The sequence below is a fragment of the Adelges cooleyi genome, unplaced genomic scaffold (genome assembly GCF_023614345.1).
Source record: "Adelges cooleyi isolate 19-005CV unplaced genomic scaffold, UGA_ACOO_1.1 ACOO_flye_CR_arks_rails_tigmint_CR_PRNA_651, whole genome shotgun sequence".
Lineage (NCBI taxonomy): Eukaryota > Metazoa > Arthropoda > Insecta > Hemiptera > Adelgidae > Adelges > Adelges cooleyi.
The window spans coordinates 14,443,381-14,464,111 of record NW_026096352.1 but is presented as its reverse complement, the minus strand read 5'-3'; the positions used below and the strand labels follow the sequence as shown (position 1 = coordinate 14,464,111).

General features: G+C 35.1%; 1 protein-coding gene across 2 annotated transcripts in view; it reads left to right on the top strand.

Annotated features, from left to right (window-relative positions):
- The window catches only part of LOC126844552 (irregular chiasm C-roughest protein-like), an 86,901-nt gene that overhangs the window by 21,109 nt on the left and 45,061 nt on the right, over nucleotides 1–20,731 (top strand). For both annotated transcript variants that reach the window (XM_050582835.1, XM_050582834.1), the window contains exon 3: nucleotides 4,897–5,129. In XM_050582835.1, the coding sequence (XP_050438792.1) occupies nucleotides 4,897–5,129 (233 nt within the window). The remainder of the gene's footprint in view (nucleotides 1–4,896; nucleotides 5,130–20,731) is intronic.

Here is a 20,731-nt window from a genome sequence, read left to right as displayed (position 1 = left end):
ATTATGCACTACTTTTGTCGCTTGTTGGAACAAACACAGAGCCCCGTGTGAGAGACACATTGCTTAATAGGATAGCTGAAGAGGACCTAGTCCCGCAAATGGCGGATGGGTATCAATATTGTTGAAATATTTAAAAAAAAAAATAATATGAGTGAATTTTCATTTTTCACTAGGTTCATCACACCTTGCCGAGGACATAATATTATACACAATGTCCAAAAGTATAAAACATAATACTATACCGTATTATACATAATAAAATAAATGTTATATACTTTTACACATAGGTACCATATGACAATATTATAACAGCTCTACAAGACCATACACCAGATTGTCGCGGCCCAGACCCATGCATTCACCGTGATAATATTATATTGATTTTTTTTTTTTGTACATAGTGGGACCATGGGAAAATAATAACAAAATAAATAACGCACCGGGGTGGCTCGAGTCCTGTATACAATACAATATCATATCATAATATATCTGTATGTATTTTAATAATAATAACAATAATCACACATCTTGCAGACGGCGAGATAACCGTGTATAATTTTTTATTATCGTTGATGACGATGGTAATAATAATTACGGTTAGAGAGGTGTACTATTATGTATGATCGGTATACACATTGTATTATTATTATTGTATTTCTCTGTTGGGCTAGGGGAACGAAGGGGAGGGAGGGGGAGGGGGTTAGACGGTAGCGGTGGTCTTTTTTGGTCACAGAACCAATTGATTTTTTTATTTCTTCTTTTAAACGCCCGAAATGTGTTTGTCTCTGACGTCTCTTTCTCGGATCCATAATCCGTACTCGACTATCATATAGTATATTATTATATTATGTATGTATATAATATATTTTTTAATATTAAAGTATTGGAGTACACCAAAGACGAGTCAATCTGGTTCCAGTCCGTCCAGTCCGTACGCACGGTAGATGTTTGTATATTATATACAGGGTGGCCCGTTTGACACAAGACATATGTCGTTATGTCTGTTTAAAACGATAATAAAAATGTGATAACGATTTAATTCAATAGAAAAACATGTGTATTATGTATTAAACAAAATATTCTCTAAATTTAATTCGGGACCGAAAGGGAGTTGCGAAAATGTTTATTAAACAATATTTAATTTTTAAAATGATCGTCTTGCTTTTGATGGATCACCCTGTATAATATTATTCAAATGCAACACAGGCTTCACTATAACCGTATATACCTGTATAGTATACCATATTATACACGCTATGTCGCTTAATATAATATTATACACTTCTGGTTTCTTTATAAAAACGAATTCACCATCACATCTCACCGTCTTAATCCGAATAACCGTACTTTTATATTTCGATCCGTCGGATTAATAATATATTATATATAATCATACACGATGATGATTTGAAATTAGATAATTTCGAAAACGCGTTTCGGAAGGTTTGAGAAAAACAACACAACATAGTAAATAGACAATCCTAACCGGATTTGCATAAATTATGTTTTAATAACGTTAAAAACATTATGTTTAAGAAAAAATTAAAGACATATTATGTATCTAATGATACAGGCCAGGACCCCAGGTATTTCAATTTGAATTTTCATTAACGAGGATAATAGTTTTATTGAACAAGGATGTTGTAAAACAATTTAACATATTTTAACACTTAAACCCGAAAAATATTAGAGGGGAGATACTGATTTTAAAATCGGCGGTGCTATACCAGCAACAACGTAACCATCGTCAGAGCATACAACTGTCTACAATCTGTAGCTTATACGTAGGCAAGTACAATAAGTACAGCAGTGACACTCTAAAAGCATTTGTCGGAATCACACTTGACACTGATATGATAGAAGAAAAAGGGATGAGAGAGTAGTCGGACGTTAAGACGGTACACGGGCGTATTTGAACTAAGGTGAGAAAAAGTAAAACCTATGAGCTTTAAAATAGGTTAGCGCGGACGAATTTCGAGGCAGAGTTAAACTAAAAAACCCAGAAGCAACCAAACAATGTTCTCTACTACAAGCTTTCTTACATCTTCGGTTTATTCACTGCACGTCCAAATAGTATTAATGATATTGCCTCTTGTGTACAATAATTGTACCTAATTATTGTGGCCTGCGACAATAAAAAACAATATATCATAGTATAACGAGTCTTGTTAACAGCGAAAGCGATTAGTATAAACGTGGCGCTAACAATAAACGTTTGTCCCATAAAACCAAGACAATATAAATATATTTATACTTAGCTGATATAATATAATGGTGTACGTTACTGGACGTCTTCTGCAGTAGTATACGAAGAACGCCTTAAAAGCCGTCGAGCCCATTATTTCCAAACGAGCCGCATTAAAATGGCATAAACCACAAGATACAGCTGATCGTGCCGTTGTAATAGCCGTTGTGTACTACTGTTTTTGTAATTATTATTGTAGTGTTTGTGTTGGCATTTAACTTCTGTTTTGTCTTTACTGCGTTTCACCAATTTGTCGGTGAATAAATTAACTGTCTTCGTTTGCGCCGATTCTTCGTCATTGTCTTCTTGGGTTTCGTTTCTTTATATACTAGCGGCTACCTTAACCATACTACAATCTATGTAAGTCGATAATAACGCTAATAGGCTCTGTATCGACTGCAACTGCACAGCGCAACCGCCCGTCTCAAGAAAATATCATATTTTACAACTGTTTTTAAACTCTCGAGATATTCTTATGTACGCAGCGAATATTATATATGTATATTTTTTTCTTTTGGCGTAGCTGCGGGCCTAATAATGTATTGTAAGTACGCGTTCTCCAACGGCACACCGGGGATTTATTTTAATTTCTTAATGCACCGCGATACAATATAAAACTATATAACCCCGAAATCCGCTCGTTTAATTATGACGAGCCCCAACCTATAATTTCGCAGTATTCGGTCTCTCCCTCGGGATAGACCAGGAGGAGGAGGAGGAATTAGTAGTAGTGGTCGTATAGCGTGATTGCTGTTGTTTATATTTTTAAGGCGCCGATCATTTATCAGCGTTTAACGCGATTAAACGCACTAAAAAAATAAAAATAAAAAAGTAATTTAGATCAGGCGTCTCGGTGCGGCAAAACCTATTATAATTATTTTGCAGTAATCCGTCGGTGTTTTTTAAAATAATTTGAACACTATAAACTCTAGTCGTCGATTTTATACTGTTATAACATATGCCTACCTACTGGCGGAAGGGAAACCTCCTCAAACAGTACCTCGAACCCCCCCCCCCTCTAAATTGCCGCCATTTCTTATTGTAATTATTATTACACAAACATGGGAATGTCGATCGCCCGTTAATAGCCCTGAAATAATATTAGATGCCACCGTCGGAGTGGTAACAATAATATCGATTTATCTGCTTCGCATTTTGGCTTTCGATTCCCCCCACCCCCATTATTTTTCATTAACTATATTACAATATTATACTTACATCTACTATTCGGATGGGCGTCGCGTACCATTTTCCACGGTGGCCGCGGCCTAATATTTTAATGTTTCCTATACGGATGTACATGTATAGATAATATACACATAATATAATATATGGCATATGCGACCGGCGAAATATAAAGTATGCCTAATAACTATTGCCGGCCGTCGAAATTCTCAAAGACCGATTATTATAATTTATGTTAGGTAGTATACTTACTAACTTATTACACATACCACATCTAGAGGTACCTATGTACCCGTTTCCAGCGGTCTTGACGGTGCTCCAGTTTCTTCGGTTTGTATAGAAAAGAAAATAGAAATTAAAAATTACGTTCGATAAACCCGTTTATACGCGTTAATATTATTATTTCTCACAACCAGCTCTCGTCGTCCGTCGTATGTTATTATTATTACCTACACACGACTAAGTAATAAATCCAGTTTCCTCCCCTCGGCCCTCCCCTCCACGACCGCAGAGTTCCCTCTGTGTGTTTGCGTGTGGATACTGTTCAGGTAATAATAATAATAATTGTATTATACCCTCGGCGGACGACACCAGCGCGTGGCAGGTGTTCTTCTGTCCGGCGACGACCACCAGACTTCTTCTCATTCCCCTTGTCGCCTTCCCCTCTGGCCGCCCCACACACCGGTCGACCGGCTACCGCGACCATGGCAATCGCCCGTCGCCGAGGACCGGTTCGATTTGTCCGGTCACCGACGTCTTCCAGGCAAACGCACTAATTAACAACCTATAAATACCTATGTATAAATACAATATATTATACTGTACACAACGTATATTATAATATGATACGGTACGTTTTATAATATTATTATGTACATATAACACTTACACGCGCGATAGTTTCCACCCACGATAAATATATGTAACTTGTAACGCAAGAGCTCGAGTTCTATACATCAAGACTGTCCTGAGAGATTTTCAAAAAAATTGTAGATATTTATAGTATAGTTTATAAGCTGAATCTTTTGGACATAAAGCTTTCCTACACATCATATTTTACATGGGCTATTATCTGCTGCGAAAAAAATACATTTAATATTATGCAACAACTAAATAATAAAAAAGAAAAATACTAGAACGCCTATACGTTTAATTGGACCAACTATAAATTGATCGTGTCCCTACATCAACCATATAATTTTGGTTGGTCCAATATTATGTATTTTATGTCTTTATTATAAGTGCTATGTCTTAATTACCTGTTGGGTAACCTTGCAAGATAAACGACAACGTGGACGCCTCGCGTTATCTAACCAGAGAGTAAACAAATTATATTGTTCGAAACGTTAGCCGTTTGACACTTTGACTCTTTGACTCTTTGGAGACCTCGGTCGATTAGACCACTGATGGGTTTTTTTTAAGTATTTACATTTTTTTTTACAATTTTCTTCTTTTTTTTTCTCTAGGAGAATACAATTTGTTAGTGAACCCGGTGACGTTGGACGATGAAGGCATATACCAGTGCCAGGTGGGCGTGGGCGTTCACGACGAACCGGCCATCAGGTCCAGGAAAGCCGTGCTCAGCGTGATGGTGCCGCCCGGGCAGCCGCGGATCCTTCAGGGCGAATTCATGACAACCACCGAAGACCGACCGATAGAGCTGGAGTGCGTGTCCGAAGGCGGAAAACCGGCGGCCGATGTAAGTTTGCCGTTCAATCCAATTTATCATAATTATATTGTCATGGATATGTTAAGACATAGGACGATAAGTCGCTCGTCCTATATGCAATTTTTTGTGGTGTGGGGGCGTTTGAAATTATCGCGCCCCCCGTACAATATAAATCACACCGCTCGACTGGAAATTACAATTAAATATTTTATTGTTGAGTAGGTCGCGCGTTTGGCGTTACTATACTATTGTGTACTGTTATTATTACAATATTGAAACTGGACATGATTTATTATGATAATATTGAGCGTGCCTACAGAGATAGAGGTGTGCAACAGCAGGTATAGCGGGTACAACAAACCGTACACGATTCCGTGGGATTGGCGCAGCACTACTCTATAAGAACCGAATATACTTTAATATAGTCATTAGAGGCGCGGAAATGAGAAAAACAAAATTATATACATCCGACGGCCTGTGTGTGTGTGTGTGTGTAGTGTGTACCTCTATATTTTTTATTACAATATGTATAGGTACTGTCTATAATCGTCGCCCGACTTGTACGTTTTAATTTGAGCACATAAATTTAATCGGATAGGTTATACGTGTGAGCTGCACGATCACAGACCGAACGGATTACACAGCGGTGTCCCGAGTCAAGTCAATTCAAATTATACACCTATATTAAAAAAAATAAAAAATAAATATTTATATATATTCTTCTCGACCGTAAGACGTTTTACAGGCGGCTGTCGTGCAGTCGATACCGGGTGCAGTGCCGACATAAACGATTAGTCAAAATTAGATACATTTATATATATATATATATATATATATATATATATGCTTAAAAATTGGATATAAATATACGTGGCGTGGGTACCGGATTCTATAACATTTTGACTTTGCTCGTGAGACGTGTGACCGTTTATGGAGACGGCGACAAGTTATTGATTGATCAATGACCGCCACAATCCGATTACCATGACATCATCTATGCAGATAAGATGATAACAGGTGTGCAAGTACCCGATCTTGGGGTCAAATTTAAAGAGTGATCATACAGTTTGATTCATTAAGCCAAAAGACAATGATTTTCTATTCCAATAATTGCAATTTTGAAATTTTTCATTCTTGGAGGCAGAATAATATGATAATATTAGACAATATTCAAATTTTTATCTTATTTAGTATTTTCTAGAGCTTAGTCAGCTTTTTAATCTGAAATGGTAACATTTACATGTTTAATTAATTGTTTATATTGAGAATAATTTGCTGAACATTTTAACTGGTCGATAACCAATTTTGGATAATTACACTAAAAGTTATTGAAGTTAAAAAATTTAAGATGCTAGGAAGGGTAGTATTATTTTTAACCCTTTGCTGCCGTCCCAGATTATAAACTTTAATAACTTATCCTTAGCAGTCGACACATTTTTTTTTTGGTCTAGAAAACAGACCTCTTTCAATCTCCCAAGTACACAACTGCGTTCACCCAGTACCTGATTTTATTGGCCATAATACATATTATACCGTTTTGTGCGTTGGTTATTGTTATTGTTTGGAGACCAAACGGAGGCGGCGACGGCAACGGCCTAGATAAGACGACGGTGACCGATTAGTAGTACCTTTAGGTACCTATTACGACTTTGGATGTTTTTTTTTCTTACACTTTTATTGCTCACACACGCGCCAGCCCAGATGTAATAGGTTTTATTTTTTTTATACACCTATTTCACCGTCTCTGTTTATAACAAAAATAAATATATATATATATATATAATCCGAAGGTAACCAGTTTGGCAGCCACAAGTAACATCGGCTGCAGCATCAGCTATGTAGATTATCATACATAATAACATACACAACAAACTGGTTGGGCCGGTGCTGTCGGTCCGGCGGCGCTTGCGGTTGCAAGAAAAGAAAACGGTTGTACTCTATATTATCATACGAGTAGATATATTAAGGTCTACTGCTGCTGCTGCTTCTGGTTGCCAAAAAAAATGAAAGAAAGAAAAACACACACTTAAGCAGGGCAAAAGGGAAAACCGCGAGACAAGACAGACCGCCGTTTTTCAATGTGATTTACGTTGGCGCATCGTTATCGACATGTATGGGAAACCGAAAAAATACATATATAATATACAACAATAATGATAATAATAATACAATTTTTCTCTCTTCAGACGTCGTCGTCGTATTATTATATATACACTACTACAGCTACTACCGTCTACCATACGATGATAACAACAATAATAATAATAATCGAGCCCGGCTGGTGTAAAATATGTAATTTTCGCGTTATTTTTTTCTTAAATTCGATAAATCATCGCCCCCCCCCCCCGAATACTTATCATATTATCATTTATCGTACCGCGGCTGCTTCGAAACCGCCGCCGAAAATGTACGTGAGTTTTTGTACCGTCAAAAATAATAAATATTTATTTTACAATAATAATATTATTATACACTTACCGAGTTTTTAACCCCAACCAAAATATGCGCGCCTTGCAGCACCATTTACGGTCGGAGATAAAACAAAAACAGAACCGTTTTCCAGATAAATGTCCGTCGATGGCGGGCAATAAAAACGCGGTTGATGAAAATACATAAATACACACTCGGATAGCCCTGTGTGTACACACGCGTTTTTTTTCGTTTTTAAGTATTATACCTTGTAAATACACAATAATAATATATTATACACAACGCCGCGATAAACGATAAAGGCTCTGTAATGTAAACAACACAATCGGTAGGTAGCCATTTTGTCGGAGAAAACGTTATCAACTTTTAAGCAGCTATTGATAAGTCTTATCAATTTTTAATTTAATCTTATCAACCCGATTAATATATTACTAAAGTAATTATTATTTATTCACGTTTGTCGCCCATATATTTCTGTATAATATGTTTGTATAAATTTTGCAAAAAAACGTAAATATTTTGTTTTGCCTATAGTTGGTCAAACTGATTTCTTATCCACTTATCCACACATTATCCATTGTTTACCGCATAAAATTATTCAATTATTAAATTTAAGTTGTTCTTGCTGTGTGATTTATTCATAAAAACCCGTGCTAATCTAATCAAGCAATTTTCACGTGAGTCACATCATGCATTTAGAACTACACTCCCTAAAGCGGCATTAATTTCGAGAAAATTGCAACTTTTAGATTTTTCCCTTTAGTTACACAATAAGACCTTATCTTTGTGCAAAATTTCACATTTCTACCTATATGGTAAGTGTAACAAAAATCAGTACCTAACAAAAATAAAAACTTTGAAATTCCCCCCTTTTGAAAAAGCTTTCTATTGAGGGTTCAATTTTGTACAGTTTTCCTAAACTACTCGAGCTTGATCAAATAGAAGTTTCAAATATAAGTAAGTATATTATAGTAAGTAGGTATTCCTTGGTTCTTGAAAACGAACCGTAGACAAAGACTTGACCAAATCGGCGGTGTCGGTCGAACGGCGGTTAACGGACCGCCGTTTATGGAAGATTTAATTACTTACCTGTCGAGTGACTTGCAAAACGGTATAATTAGTCTTTACCCGAAACGATTGCGGTGAATATTACTAGGTGTATGTTAGGATAGAATAATTTATAATATATTGTAAATGCGTTTTTCGCCACAACAAGAGCGGCCAGACCCGCGTTTACCGGTGCTCAAGTCATGATTTTCGGTATAATTGGTCAAGGAAAAATAAAAAAAACCAAACGGCCGGTCACCTTGAGATAGGGTACTCGTTAAGTATTATAGGGTACCTACTCGAGTCCTGTATATATAAAATGCCGGGTCCACTGCACTTGAATCCGGGCATTTTTTCCTTTAGCAAAGGCAACTAGGGCCAATCCCTTCGCCCAAGCTACATTACACTCTGTACATTGTGTGTGTGTGTGTAATCTCAAAGGAATTTTTGTCATTTCCGGTTTAAATGCCGGTGGTGTAGGTATATACACCGATTTTAAGTACTCGGTTTATATTCTATATTCGGGTCGAGGGGAAAAAAAATTAAAACTAAAAAAGGTTTCCCGCGTTTACTTATATAGTAGTAATAATAATACATTCATACGCTAATTACCGTAGTCCGGCCGAGTTGTGGATTGTGGATGTTTTTAACCGACCTGGAAAACATTTAAATTATTTCCGGCTATGCCATTACGGGTAGGTACAAAAATATATAACGATTATAATGTATAGGTCTTGTTGTTGTGCGCGCAATATAATAAATACCTGTATATAAATTATGTACACATAGTTTACACCGGATCGCGCATCTACCTACCTACCGTGATGGATTCGACGTGAAGATTCGTATTACACGGTCGGGGCCAGATTTGCCGGTTGGTTTAAACGGAAATGAAAAAACGAAAAATGTATAATAATAGTGAAAAATACAAAACAGGGCGAATTGGTTTTCGGTACCTGCGGCTGCTCTGACGTGACCTGAAAAAAAAACAATATAGGGCTGTTTTTACTCGGATGCAATACTCAAAAATTTTCAAAAAAGGATACATTCTCGAAATTCTTCCTCATAGGATGTTGAACTTAGAAATTATTTGGATTCCAAACGATAAGCAAATAACGATTAAAATTTAAATTATTTTTACATGGCGCGGAAGTTAATAGTGGTTAAAAATAATGCAACATTTTTTTTGGGGGTTATTATTTATGCACTCTGTTACAATGTACTGCAATAAGATGTAACCTTTACCAAGGATAGGTTGACAGCTGAGTGAAAAGGTATCGCGCAGTGTAGGAACTTCGACAGAGTTAATTAAAGATAGTATTTAAATTTTTTTTTTCTGACACCGCCGTCTCGTTAAAGTTTTTTGGGGGTTGCCAGGAATAGTTATATTGATGAGAGTTCAGAACTGAGAGGAATACGATGACGATGACGATGTTTGGCAGTTTCAGTCACAATAGACATTTTTAGGTCTTCGAAGACGCGCTGCTACTGTTGCTACTGATGATGATAATAATTTCTTATTCTCTGGACTACCTACCCACTGTTGTTGTAACATTGTTATCGTGTCGTGTCGATGAAATAATAATTATCCGGTGCACATATTTATACTATAAACACACCCCATCGGACACTGTTTGCTCTGTTCGAGGGGTCTCGAAAACAATTATTAAAGGTAGAGGTGGTGGTGGTGGTGAATGGACTGGGACCACAATGTTCTTTGTGCGTGTCGCTATAATTATTTGTATATAGGTATAACCCGTCGGTATATTATATTACTAGTCACGCGGTGTACCGTCGTGGTCGGGACCCGAAACGGGGAGGGTTCGTTTTCGTCTTCAAAATTATTGGGATCGAAGCGATTGAAAATTACTGGACCGTGTAAAAGAATCCGGTTTCAATCAGTGGAAAAACAACAATACACACAGTAAAGGGGTTAGTTAGGCCTCGGTCGAGAGGGACCGAATTTTCGTTAGGTGTTGGCACCGAAAGAGAAAAGAAAAATAAGAAGACAAAAAACCACTCGTCGTCACCTCCACGCAAAACCTAATTGTATTTATTATCATAGTCTAATAAATATACTTACCCTTCGCCAACGCGCTACCGCCTTAACGCAAGCGTTATATAAGTGGTTCATGTATATATATATATATACACGATATTATGTTAATTAGCGTTTTATTCGGAACGGCCTTTGTGCAGTATAATTGCGATTCAGTTAAACAGACTGCTGTGGCAAACGACCCGTGTGTGTGTCCCTAATATTTAGATTGGGGTGTCTCGCGGGGTTTGTACATAAGACCAGGTATGCGAAAATGTCTCTGAGTAATGTTGCATTTTTTGTTTGTTTGTCAACTGCGCTTATTGTAAGTACATTTTCCATTAAATTCCAATTCACTATCAAAAATTGGCGCCGGCCTAAAATACGATTCATACTCATCGAATGGTCTTATATTGATATATATATATATATATATATATATACAGTGTCTATCGAACCGCATGTGTATGTATTGAAATTGTACAATGAAGGCTAAATTTTCAAAGTGAAAACTATTTTTTTTTATAAATGTAAACAAAATCATCCCTTTTTCAATTCCGTCATACTTACTCGGCGCGGTACACGGTCGTATTTTAGGGTAGCGTGTTGACCTAGAAACTTGGAAAGCGCAAGTTTGACAATACACGTCTTACGCACTTAGAAATCTTATGTAAAAATTGTCCAAACGGCGCGATACACTATCTGCATAAAAAGTTTTGAAGAGTCTTATATAGGCGAAAAATCAGGGAAATCACTTTTTTTTTAAACTAAGAAAAACATGTTTACATAATTGTAAAAAATATACAACAGAATACTTCAATACACGTGTGGTTGAAAAATTAAAGAACAAAACGAATTTAATACAACAACAAAATGGCCGTTTTTAAAAAGTTACTTGTCTGGGTATTTCCTGTATCGCTTGACCCTATCATCTTATATATATATACATATATGTATATGATATCATTGGTTTTTTAATAATAATAATATGCCAACGTTTCTCGTCGCCACCGCCGAGCGGTTAACAGTTATAATATTATTAAAACCGGTATGCTAATATTTTTATGTTGATCTCGCTTGAGAGGTGACGCGTTTGTCTTGATACTATTTCGGTCGACGGATTTTCTTTGTTTGTTTCTTAAGCAATGTCCACGAGCAATCAATTTTCACTGGTCGCTGCAATGCAATCTATAGTAAGTATGTCTGTATGTATGTATGTATGTATGTATGTGTGTATGTATGTATGTATGTAGTTACTTTTTAAAATATGGTAGCTAGACTTTGGGTGGTCGTTCTCTTTGAACGACAAAATCAACCCCACAAATTTAACATTCAACGAGCGTCGTTTTGCCCGTACCGACCCTCTTGTATTTTTTTTTCTCTTTTTTCGTTTACCCAATTTTTGAATTTCTTTCATACACTTTTTTCTTTGGCACGGGCCACGGCGCTTAACGGTTCGCCGGATTTCGTGTTGACCGGTCTCGACAGATTATCGTCACCGTCGCAAATTACACGAATTATATTAATATAAATAACATTATATTATACATAACTACATGCCATACTTAGGTACATACATATTATTATTATTATAAAGAGGCGCTTGGCCGATCACACGTTTATAATACCTACTCTGGCCGCCCGATGAATTATTAATACAATTAAATATATATATATATTTATACATTCCTCGGCGTACGCTTTGAAAGAGCTTAAATTGGTTATGCTGTTATAATATTTTCTTTTTGGTAACCGTTGCCGCGGAGATTCGAGATCAAAATATATTAAAAAAAAAATATAAAATCATAGTCAAACTACCAACGAAAAAAAAACTATAAATTATTCCTCCTTGCAATATTTTTTTTTATTTTTTCCCTAAAAGATAATATTATATTTTTAATACTTAGTAATTTATTCAATTTGACACCGGCCGTATACAATTATTATTATGCACTCTGCGCTTGCAGGAGCGGTGCATGGCTGAAATTTTGTAATAATTATAATATTATTAGTTTTGAGAAAGATTTATATAATATGTATATTAATTCGATTTCAGAAAAAAAATTGCATAAACAGGTAACGGCATAAAACCGCGGATTTTATAGAATTTCCACAAACGTTTAGCGAATTTAATACCTTTTCCTGAAAGTTAAAAACACTAAATCCTTATATTTCTAGGCCTAGGTGAATCTCAATTCGCACCATCTTGGGTTTAGCACTTTAAATGGTCAAGTTTTAAACGATTCAACTAAAAACATTAACTCCTGACGGGGTAGGTAGGTACGTAATAAAGTTTAAGTAGAAAACTATTCAATCGGTATTTGCCAACGTTTAAAATACATTTCGCGCAGTTAAGTTATTGCTTCAAGTGATCGAGAACAACAGCGGTGTATTTTTATTATGTAAATTAATAACAAATTCAAGCACTCTTCCGGTTTTGCAATACCTACGTTATTTTATGGCTCGGTTTGCTTTTTTTTTCCATCATATAATCTCCTTGTAAAACATTGTGCATTATATTTTAACGATATCACATTTATAATTTGTAATTATATAAATGTAAAAAAAAAAACATAAAGACAGAAAGACAACAATACAATTTTGATACGGTATTGGATTAATACAAGTAAATTTCAGTGCCGCCCAGATGAAAGCGCCGTCGCTTTCCAATCAGTGTGTACTAAGAAAACAGTTCAATCAGTTGGTATAGGCTATGTGTATTGGTATTAAATTGCGGACTCACAATAGTAGTATTAGAGAAATGAAAATTCGGACCCGTTTCGTAGAAGTCTTATCCGTCCGGTAGTAGGTAGAGATTATGAACGTTCTATCCCGGAACGACTCCGGTCTTAATGTTAAAATCAAAATAATAATTAATTGAAATCGGACTAAACCGTCTCGTATACAAACGGCCATGTGAATCCGATCACGTCGTCGTTTCACGGGGATTTACTAAGAATAATTAATACTATCCGATTACAAACAAATAGACAAAAAGATGTTTTGTGCCGCCGCAGCGCGTCTCCTCCTGTTTTTCAAAACCCCGAGATTACTCCAACTGTCAATAATAGTCTTACAAAATCTCAGCGGTACACCCTCCTGTATATGTTAGACACTGTGTGTGTGTGTGTGTGTGTGTACTTATAAATATATAATTATTATATTGAATAATATTAAACTTGTTTATATGTGTAAAAAATGGGCGCGCGTGTGTAGAATTTCACAAACCGAAAGTCATCGTCGAATGAGAGAGGTGTTTCACACGAGTGGATTTGCTCTATCGACTAGAAAAATATTAATAAAAAAAAAGGGTTTATTATTTTACACGCGAACAACAATAATATTTACTCGATTTGAATAACAACGAGCTCGGTCGTGATGTCTTTTGTGCAGCGTCTTATGTGTGTGTGTTTTGTGTGCTCTCCAAAAGGAGGAGGCTCTTTTGATTATTATTAATATTTATTTTCATCCTTGCCGCCGCGTGTCGAAAATATTACAATAATTATTATTATAAGCGTATTTAATAATAACGTCGACGATGATGATAATAATAAGTAATCCGGACGAATGAAATAGTTTACCAAAATGAAAACCACCTATTCATCAACAAGTCTGTCCGGGCTTTGACGGTATTAAATAAAAAAAAAAAAAACATCAATAATTATTATTATTACTCATATTTCATACCCCCCCCCTCCACCCCCTAGAAATGCTAAACATCTCAGAAGTTTTGATTATCATCCCCTCAAAAAAAAAAAAAAATGATCTACAGAAAGCTAAGATTACCGGTTAAAAGTATGAAAATTATATTATACAAAAAAACACTTGCATTTTCTTCTTTCAAATTCACAATATTGTTTTAAATAATAAATGTACACTTTTTTTTAAAAACTACACCGGTCATATTTTTTTCTAAAAGGATAGCTTAAAACGAGTAAAAATATATTATTTACTAATTTATAAAATATATAAAAATAAAACCACAAAAATGTGTATATTTTATTTTAATTAAAAAATAGTCTTATACGCGGTTTATGTGTATACATTTTTTTTTTTATGTTTTAATCATAAAAAATAATACTTAGTAAGCGTAATTAAATAAAATTTAAAAAAAACGAATACGACTGATTAAAACCTGGGTAAAAAATTTAACATTTTTTTGTTAAAACCCAACTAATTAAATTTTTCTTAACGTTTTTAATTTATGCTGTAAAACCACATTATTTCAATAATACATATACATATCGACATATAATATAACTATGATACATTTAATTATTGTGTTACATTTATTGCTGTAATGTCTGATTTAATTACAAGTTCATCACCCACACAACCGTACCCAACTGACGGTTCGCTTACAATGCAATATTATGTTGTTCCCTCTTTTTAAATTCACTATTAGTAGTTTAGGAAAATCTTAGGCAACACTTGTGGTTATGCATATTAGATATATAATAAAGAAATAAAATGTTTAAAAAAAAAAAAAAACTCTTAACCACAAAAATAAAATACAACAGACTGTTTTTAGCTGTTAGTTGATCAAATTTCGTGTGGAGACAATAAGGGAGGGAATCGAGCCTCGAGGGGAGGACTGGAAACGGATATCGACGATGACACTCGGGGTGGGGGGGGGGAGATAATAAAGTTGTATTATTGAAAATAACATGTCGGCTTGCACTTAACCGTCCGGCCACCCCGGGGCGAACACGATTCGAAAATAATATATAATAATGTTTCAATAAGTTTATATAGGATTTAAGATGTATATAATATAAATAACACCGGGTTATCTTCGATCGTCCCGACAACAGCCTATATTATAACAAGGTACCTAATTAATATAAAGTTTGTTTTATATATTCACACACAATAATATGTTACACGCACATTCCGTTTACAGTGGCATAGCCGAGATTTTTCTGAAGCCGAAGATGGGTATAAAAAAACAAATAAATTAAACATCCCGTGTCGATACATTTGAAGGGGGGGGGAAATAAGGCGTCTAATTGTTATCGACGCCAGACCATCTCGGGGAGCTGTTACAAACTGTGTACAAGATTATCATAATAAAAAATGATAGTTTTCACACAAAGGCCGAGCAAGTCCCTCCAAAGACGGAGACACTATAATTTTCCAATGGCGTTCTTTTGAAATGTGTAAGCAATTATAAATAGATATGGTTATTTTTGTAATAATATGTTTGCATTTACATTTACACAAATCTATTTTTTTTTTTACTTCTTTATGAATGTTATTATAACTTTCTAAAACCGAATTTAAATATTTATTATTTCGGGTATTAATCGGGTATGTATATCTGCGTCGCATAATCTCAACAAATGTCCTTTTTAGCTGTAGCTCAGAAGGATTATTATAATAACACTTTAAACGGTCAAACAGATAAACAGATGTTTGTTAATTTGTATTTAACCTATTTGTTATTCAACCGTTTTGATTAACGAGTATTAATGTTCTATGGCCTATTTTGTTTGGTTTTTTTTTCGACGTTTTTGTATTTTCTTTTTGAGATTAAATTTGTATTTTTCCACAACCAATATTTCCATACCGTCGAATCATCATATTCATATTGTATACATTATAAAGTTGACGCTGGATCCATTATATTATAACCGGCGGTAATGACATTTTCAAGAGTCGCTGTTTCTCTAAAGGTTGTCTTCGAGCATCCCTCGTCGCCCTTTTGATACCTCCGGGGCTCTTGATAACCGCATATGTATATATTATGTATAATGTGTTGAAATTATTTCACCATAATCGCCCTCACGCCGTCCAGCAAGGGTAGGCCGTCTACTTTATTGAGCTTAAGTATAGCGGGTACAAAACACTTAAAAAAAACATGTTCTAATTGTCTTGTAGAACGTCAATAGATACAATATATATTATGTATATAATATAATAATAATATTATAAAAATTTGTCCGTTAAATTATGCATGCACACATTCTAGTGGAATGTCGTTTCATCTCTCTCTCTCTCTCTCCACGTTCATTCGGCCAATACATGTATGCATAATAAACCTAGCTTACTACAAGCACACACTGTAACCATAACTCAAAGATCCGGGCTAGACTATTCTCAAGCTATTATTATTTTACTTCTGGACTGTTAAATTTAACTTCTATACTATTTGCCAACCTCTGTAAAGGCATATAAGTTAAGTTTTAAAAGTCGATAGAGTACTGGAAAAAATAAAATAAAATTTGTATGTTGTCTAATTTTGTACAATGTACATATACCACTAACGTTTCTCGAGTTGCCCTGAAATGATTTTTTAATAATATTATAATACATAAAATTGTTAAATTGCGTTAGTTAAATAAATAATAATGATAAAAAGGATATTTTTTTTTAGTGTTTCCGCCAACCAATTACTTTCCGTTAGCAAGACGGTTTTTTTGAATTTTTTTTTTTTACAACGATCTAGTTTTACGGCAGTTCCATTTGTAAACACACATGTCCGGCTTCTGCTCGGTCGAGTAAAAAGATAATTTTTTTTTTATCTTTTCCAACGACGCCGCCAATAAATTTAGCGTTAAAAAGGGCTGTAATAAAAACGAACCGGACGAGAAGAAGAAGTCATCGACTTTTTTACGACTAAAAGTGCGGGCCGACGATAGAAAGTGTGCGGCAAAAGATGTATAAATTATTATTAAGTGACCCTAAGTACTAAGTACTAAGTTATTAGTTAGGCCCAAAGAAAATCGAATCAATCGCTCTCTGTTTTATGGCTTTGTCTCCATAAAATAATAGGCCGACGCCAAATAATAATAGCCCTATTAGCGCGTTATCGTTGTCTTAGCCCTTAAAGAACATATATATATATATATATATATTTAAAAACGTAATCTCCTATTAAAATGAAATAGGTTCGTTAGCAATTCGGTTGGATTAAGTAATGGCAATTTATTTTAATATACCATTATTGGAGACTTGCTATTGTAATTTTTTTATTTTATAGCTAATATTGTCCGCATTGAATGAATTTTTATTTGCCGTTGGAGGAAATGCGATGAACGTTTATCGAGTGATTGAAAATTATTTCTATAGTATTTTTCGAAAATCTATAGGCCCAAGCACGGCGCACCAGCAACTGAGTACCTATAATGTGTATAGGCTCATCATATTATTGTTGCCACCGGTTGCCGTTGGCGGCGGTTCTTCGACGGATAACAACAAGGGTAATGATCTAAAATAAATAGTACACAGACAATAATGCTACCCAAGTGCCGGTGAAGAAGATGTGACGCGGAACGAGATAAGCGCAATGCCCATAAGTAGGTACACCGCAATAGGATTTTGGGTTATCCGTGAGAGAATCGCGTTTGTCGATTGTCTGTTTCCAATCATAATAATATAACAGGTCGTCGAATTGCACCACCTGTTAGAAGAATATATTATTATTGAGTCTGTTTAAGGTGGCCTATTACTTATAGGTAGGTACACATCTATCTCGTTGTGCGCGCATTGACCTCGAACACAAGAGTTATCCGGCGCATCAGACTTACTTAAGGAGATTACCGCGAAACGGACGGTCGGAAAAACAAAAAACAAACAGAACAAAGCGGGTATTTCCATATAGCAATCATAATTGAAAAACGGTTTCGTAACGGGTTAGGTCATTCAGGACGGTTCGGGAAACGATGAACAAGTAAGTACAGAAATTTTCCAGATCATAGCCAATAGGCATATACCTACCTATACACGTGTTGATGGTACTGATAAACATTTTGCGGGGGGGTTGGGAAAGTTGTAATTGAATGGTAATGACAATAAAGTCGCGGGGGGGATTAATGGTTTGGAGTTAATCAAAAAACCGCCGCCGCCGCCTTTTATATAGGAGGTGCAAGTGCAAAATTAGAAAAGTTTTTAAACCGTATTAATTCCGACGATATAGCATTTAAGAAATGGCATTCTAAAGGGGTAATATATATGTACAGATATTATACTGTTATGTAGGTATAGGTACGTGTGCACCGGCAAAACGATATATTTTATACAATATAATTTCCCGTCTCGGTGTAATGCGATTTTGGGAAGTTGAGTTTCGCAGAACCCGCGCGCAGAGGCTCGTCGTGTTCGGAAATACAAATGGAATTGAATTATTTGTAAGCAACAAAAAACAAACAAAAAAAAACAAATTACTATAATAACAAATGTACGCGATAACTTAGTCCTCGTTATTCTTGGCGTCGCGTTCAAGTTTCAAATTTCAAAAGGACCCACAACGCTGAACACATAGTAATAATAATAATAATGTATATTTTACTATATTTTATTACCCATATGCGTTTGAGAGGGGCCCATCTGTATGCCGTCTTGTAATCGCCTGTTTTGTGTTATGATACTTAATAATATTATTTTTGTTTAAGCTCACATCATTCGATGCTACACACGCTCTTGTCTGTAACCCAACGTTCATCAAAGTTCCAACTAGACATATATATATATATGTATATACAAGCAACGACCAAAAATATAAACTATTTTACAACGCTTTCAATCGTCCGATTTTGATTACTTTTATTATAAAATCGTCTAGTCCTTGGAGAGAGAGTCTTGGAGCTCTGGACTATTTAGAACCAAAGAAATTATACGACCCTATAGATGCGTTCCCTTTAAAGACATATACCTATATATAATACGGTGCATCAAGTAAAAAAACGAGACAAAGCAAATACATATTATACTTTATTATGTTGTGATAATAAAATTAAAAAAAAAAAAACCAAAGTACGGTTTGTGTACTTTTATATACCTGTAATGTCGTTTAAGTTCTATAATAACAATAACACTATATATATGTATTATACGGGTTGTGCGCGCCGAGGGGACACTTAACGTAGGGGTGGACCGGGGTGGGGAATTTGAAACCTAACCCGCATTTCACACGGTTTGTTTTGCTCCCGAAGAAGATATATACACTTGATTATTATTATTATATATACCGTCGAGCCATCCCGGTAATGACCGGGACGCGTCGCAAAGTTATGTTACAGTGATATTTCGAGTACATACACTTTTTATACATTTCCCCTCCACCCTTCCCCACCTTCTATACCTTCGGAAACCGTAAAAAACTATGAAATTCTGTTCTTTACGGACGGCGACGCGTAATTGGAAAAAATAATTTCGAAAAAGGACAGTAAAAAAAAAAAAAAAAAACCAGTATAATAGGTAACAATAACAATAATAATAATAAAAAAGAGCAGAAGGTAGGTAAATACTATAAATATGTTTTAAAAAACACACACACATTGCTAATTTTTCCGTTTTTATCGTCGCCAATGTTCTGCTGCGATGATAATAATTATTGCATCTATAACATTTTTTTTTTCGCTCCAATATCTCATCAAATTTTCAGGGATTTATTTATATTTTTTTAGAGACACTAAAACAACGATAACTTTTAACACACTTATCGTATAACCACTCCGTCTGCCACAAAAAAAGGAACTTTATTCCAAAAAAAGCAACGACCATATGCCGTATATTTGAATAATTTATTTTTCAGTATATATATATATTATAATATTAGCCATCGTTTAGCAATCGATTATAATTTTTATCACCGTTCTACAGAAAAACAGATAGGCCACTCAACAAAAACCACGGCGTCGCATGACTGAAAATGAAATCAGTGTGACCACAGCGTCAAGCGTAAAATTCGTATAATATTATGTCACAGAATAACCAAATAGAGATAGTCAAAATCGGTAAAATTGTCGAGAGCATCAGTGTAGCAATGAATCAACCGTTGTATCTATTGCTGCCAAAACTGATTTTACAAATTTTCCTGATAAGAAATTAACAGTGTCGCCTGGTATAAGAGAAAAAATGGCGATTATCTTCACAGCACTGCCTACCCTGATTCTCCAACTAGAATGCTAAGTGTAGGTGCCATTTTTCGCCGTCTTTGTGGGTATTAGAACCCTATCAAATGAAAATATGTTAATAACAGTTATTATAAGTTAATTTGATAACACAGAATCACACAGGTAGGTAAGTATATATATATATATATATATTATATAGATCTCCCATATAATATATATGTATATTATTGTATACGCGCTTAAGTCCCACAAAAATGGCG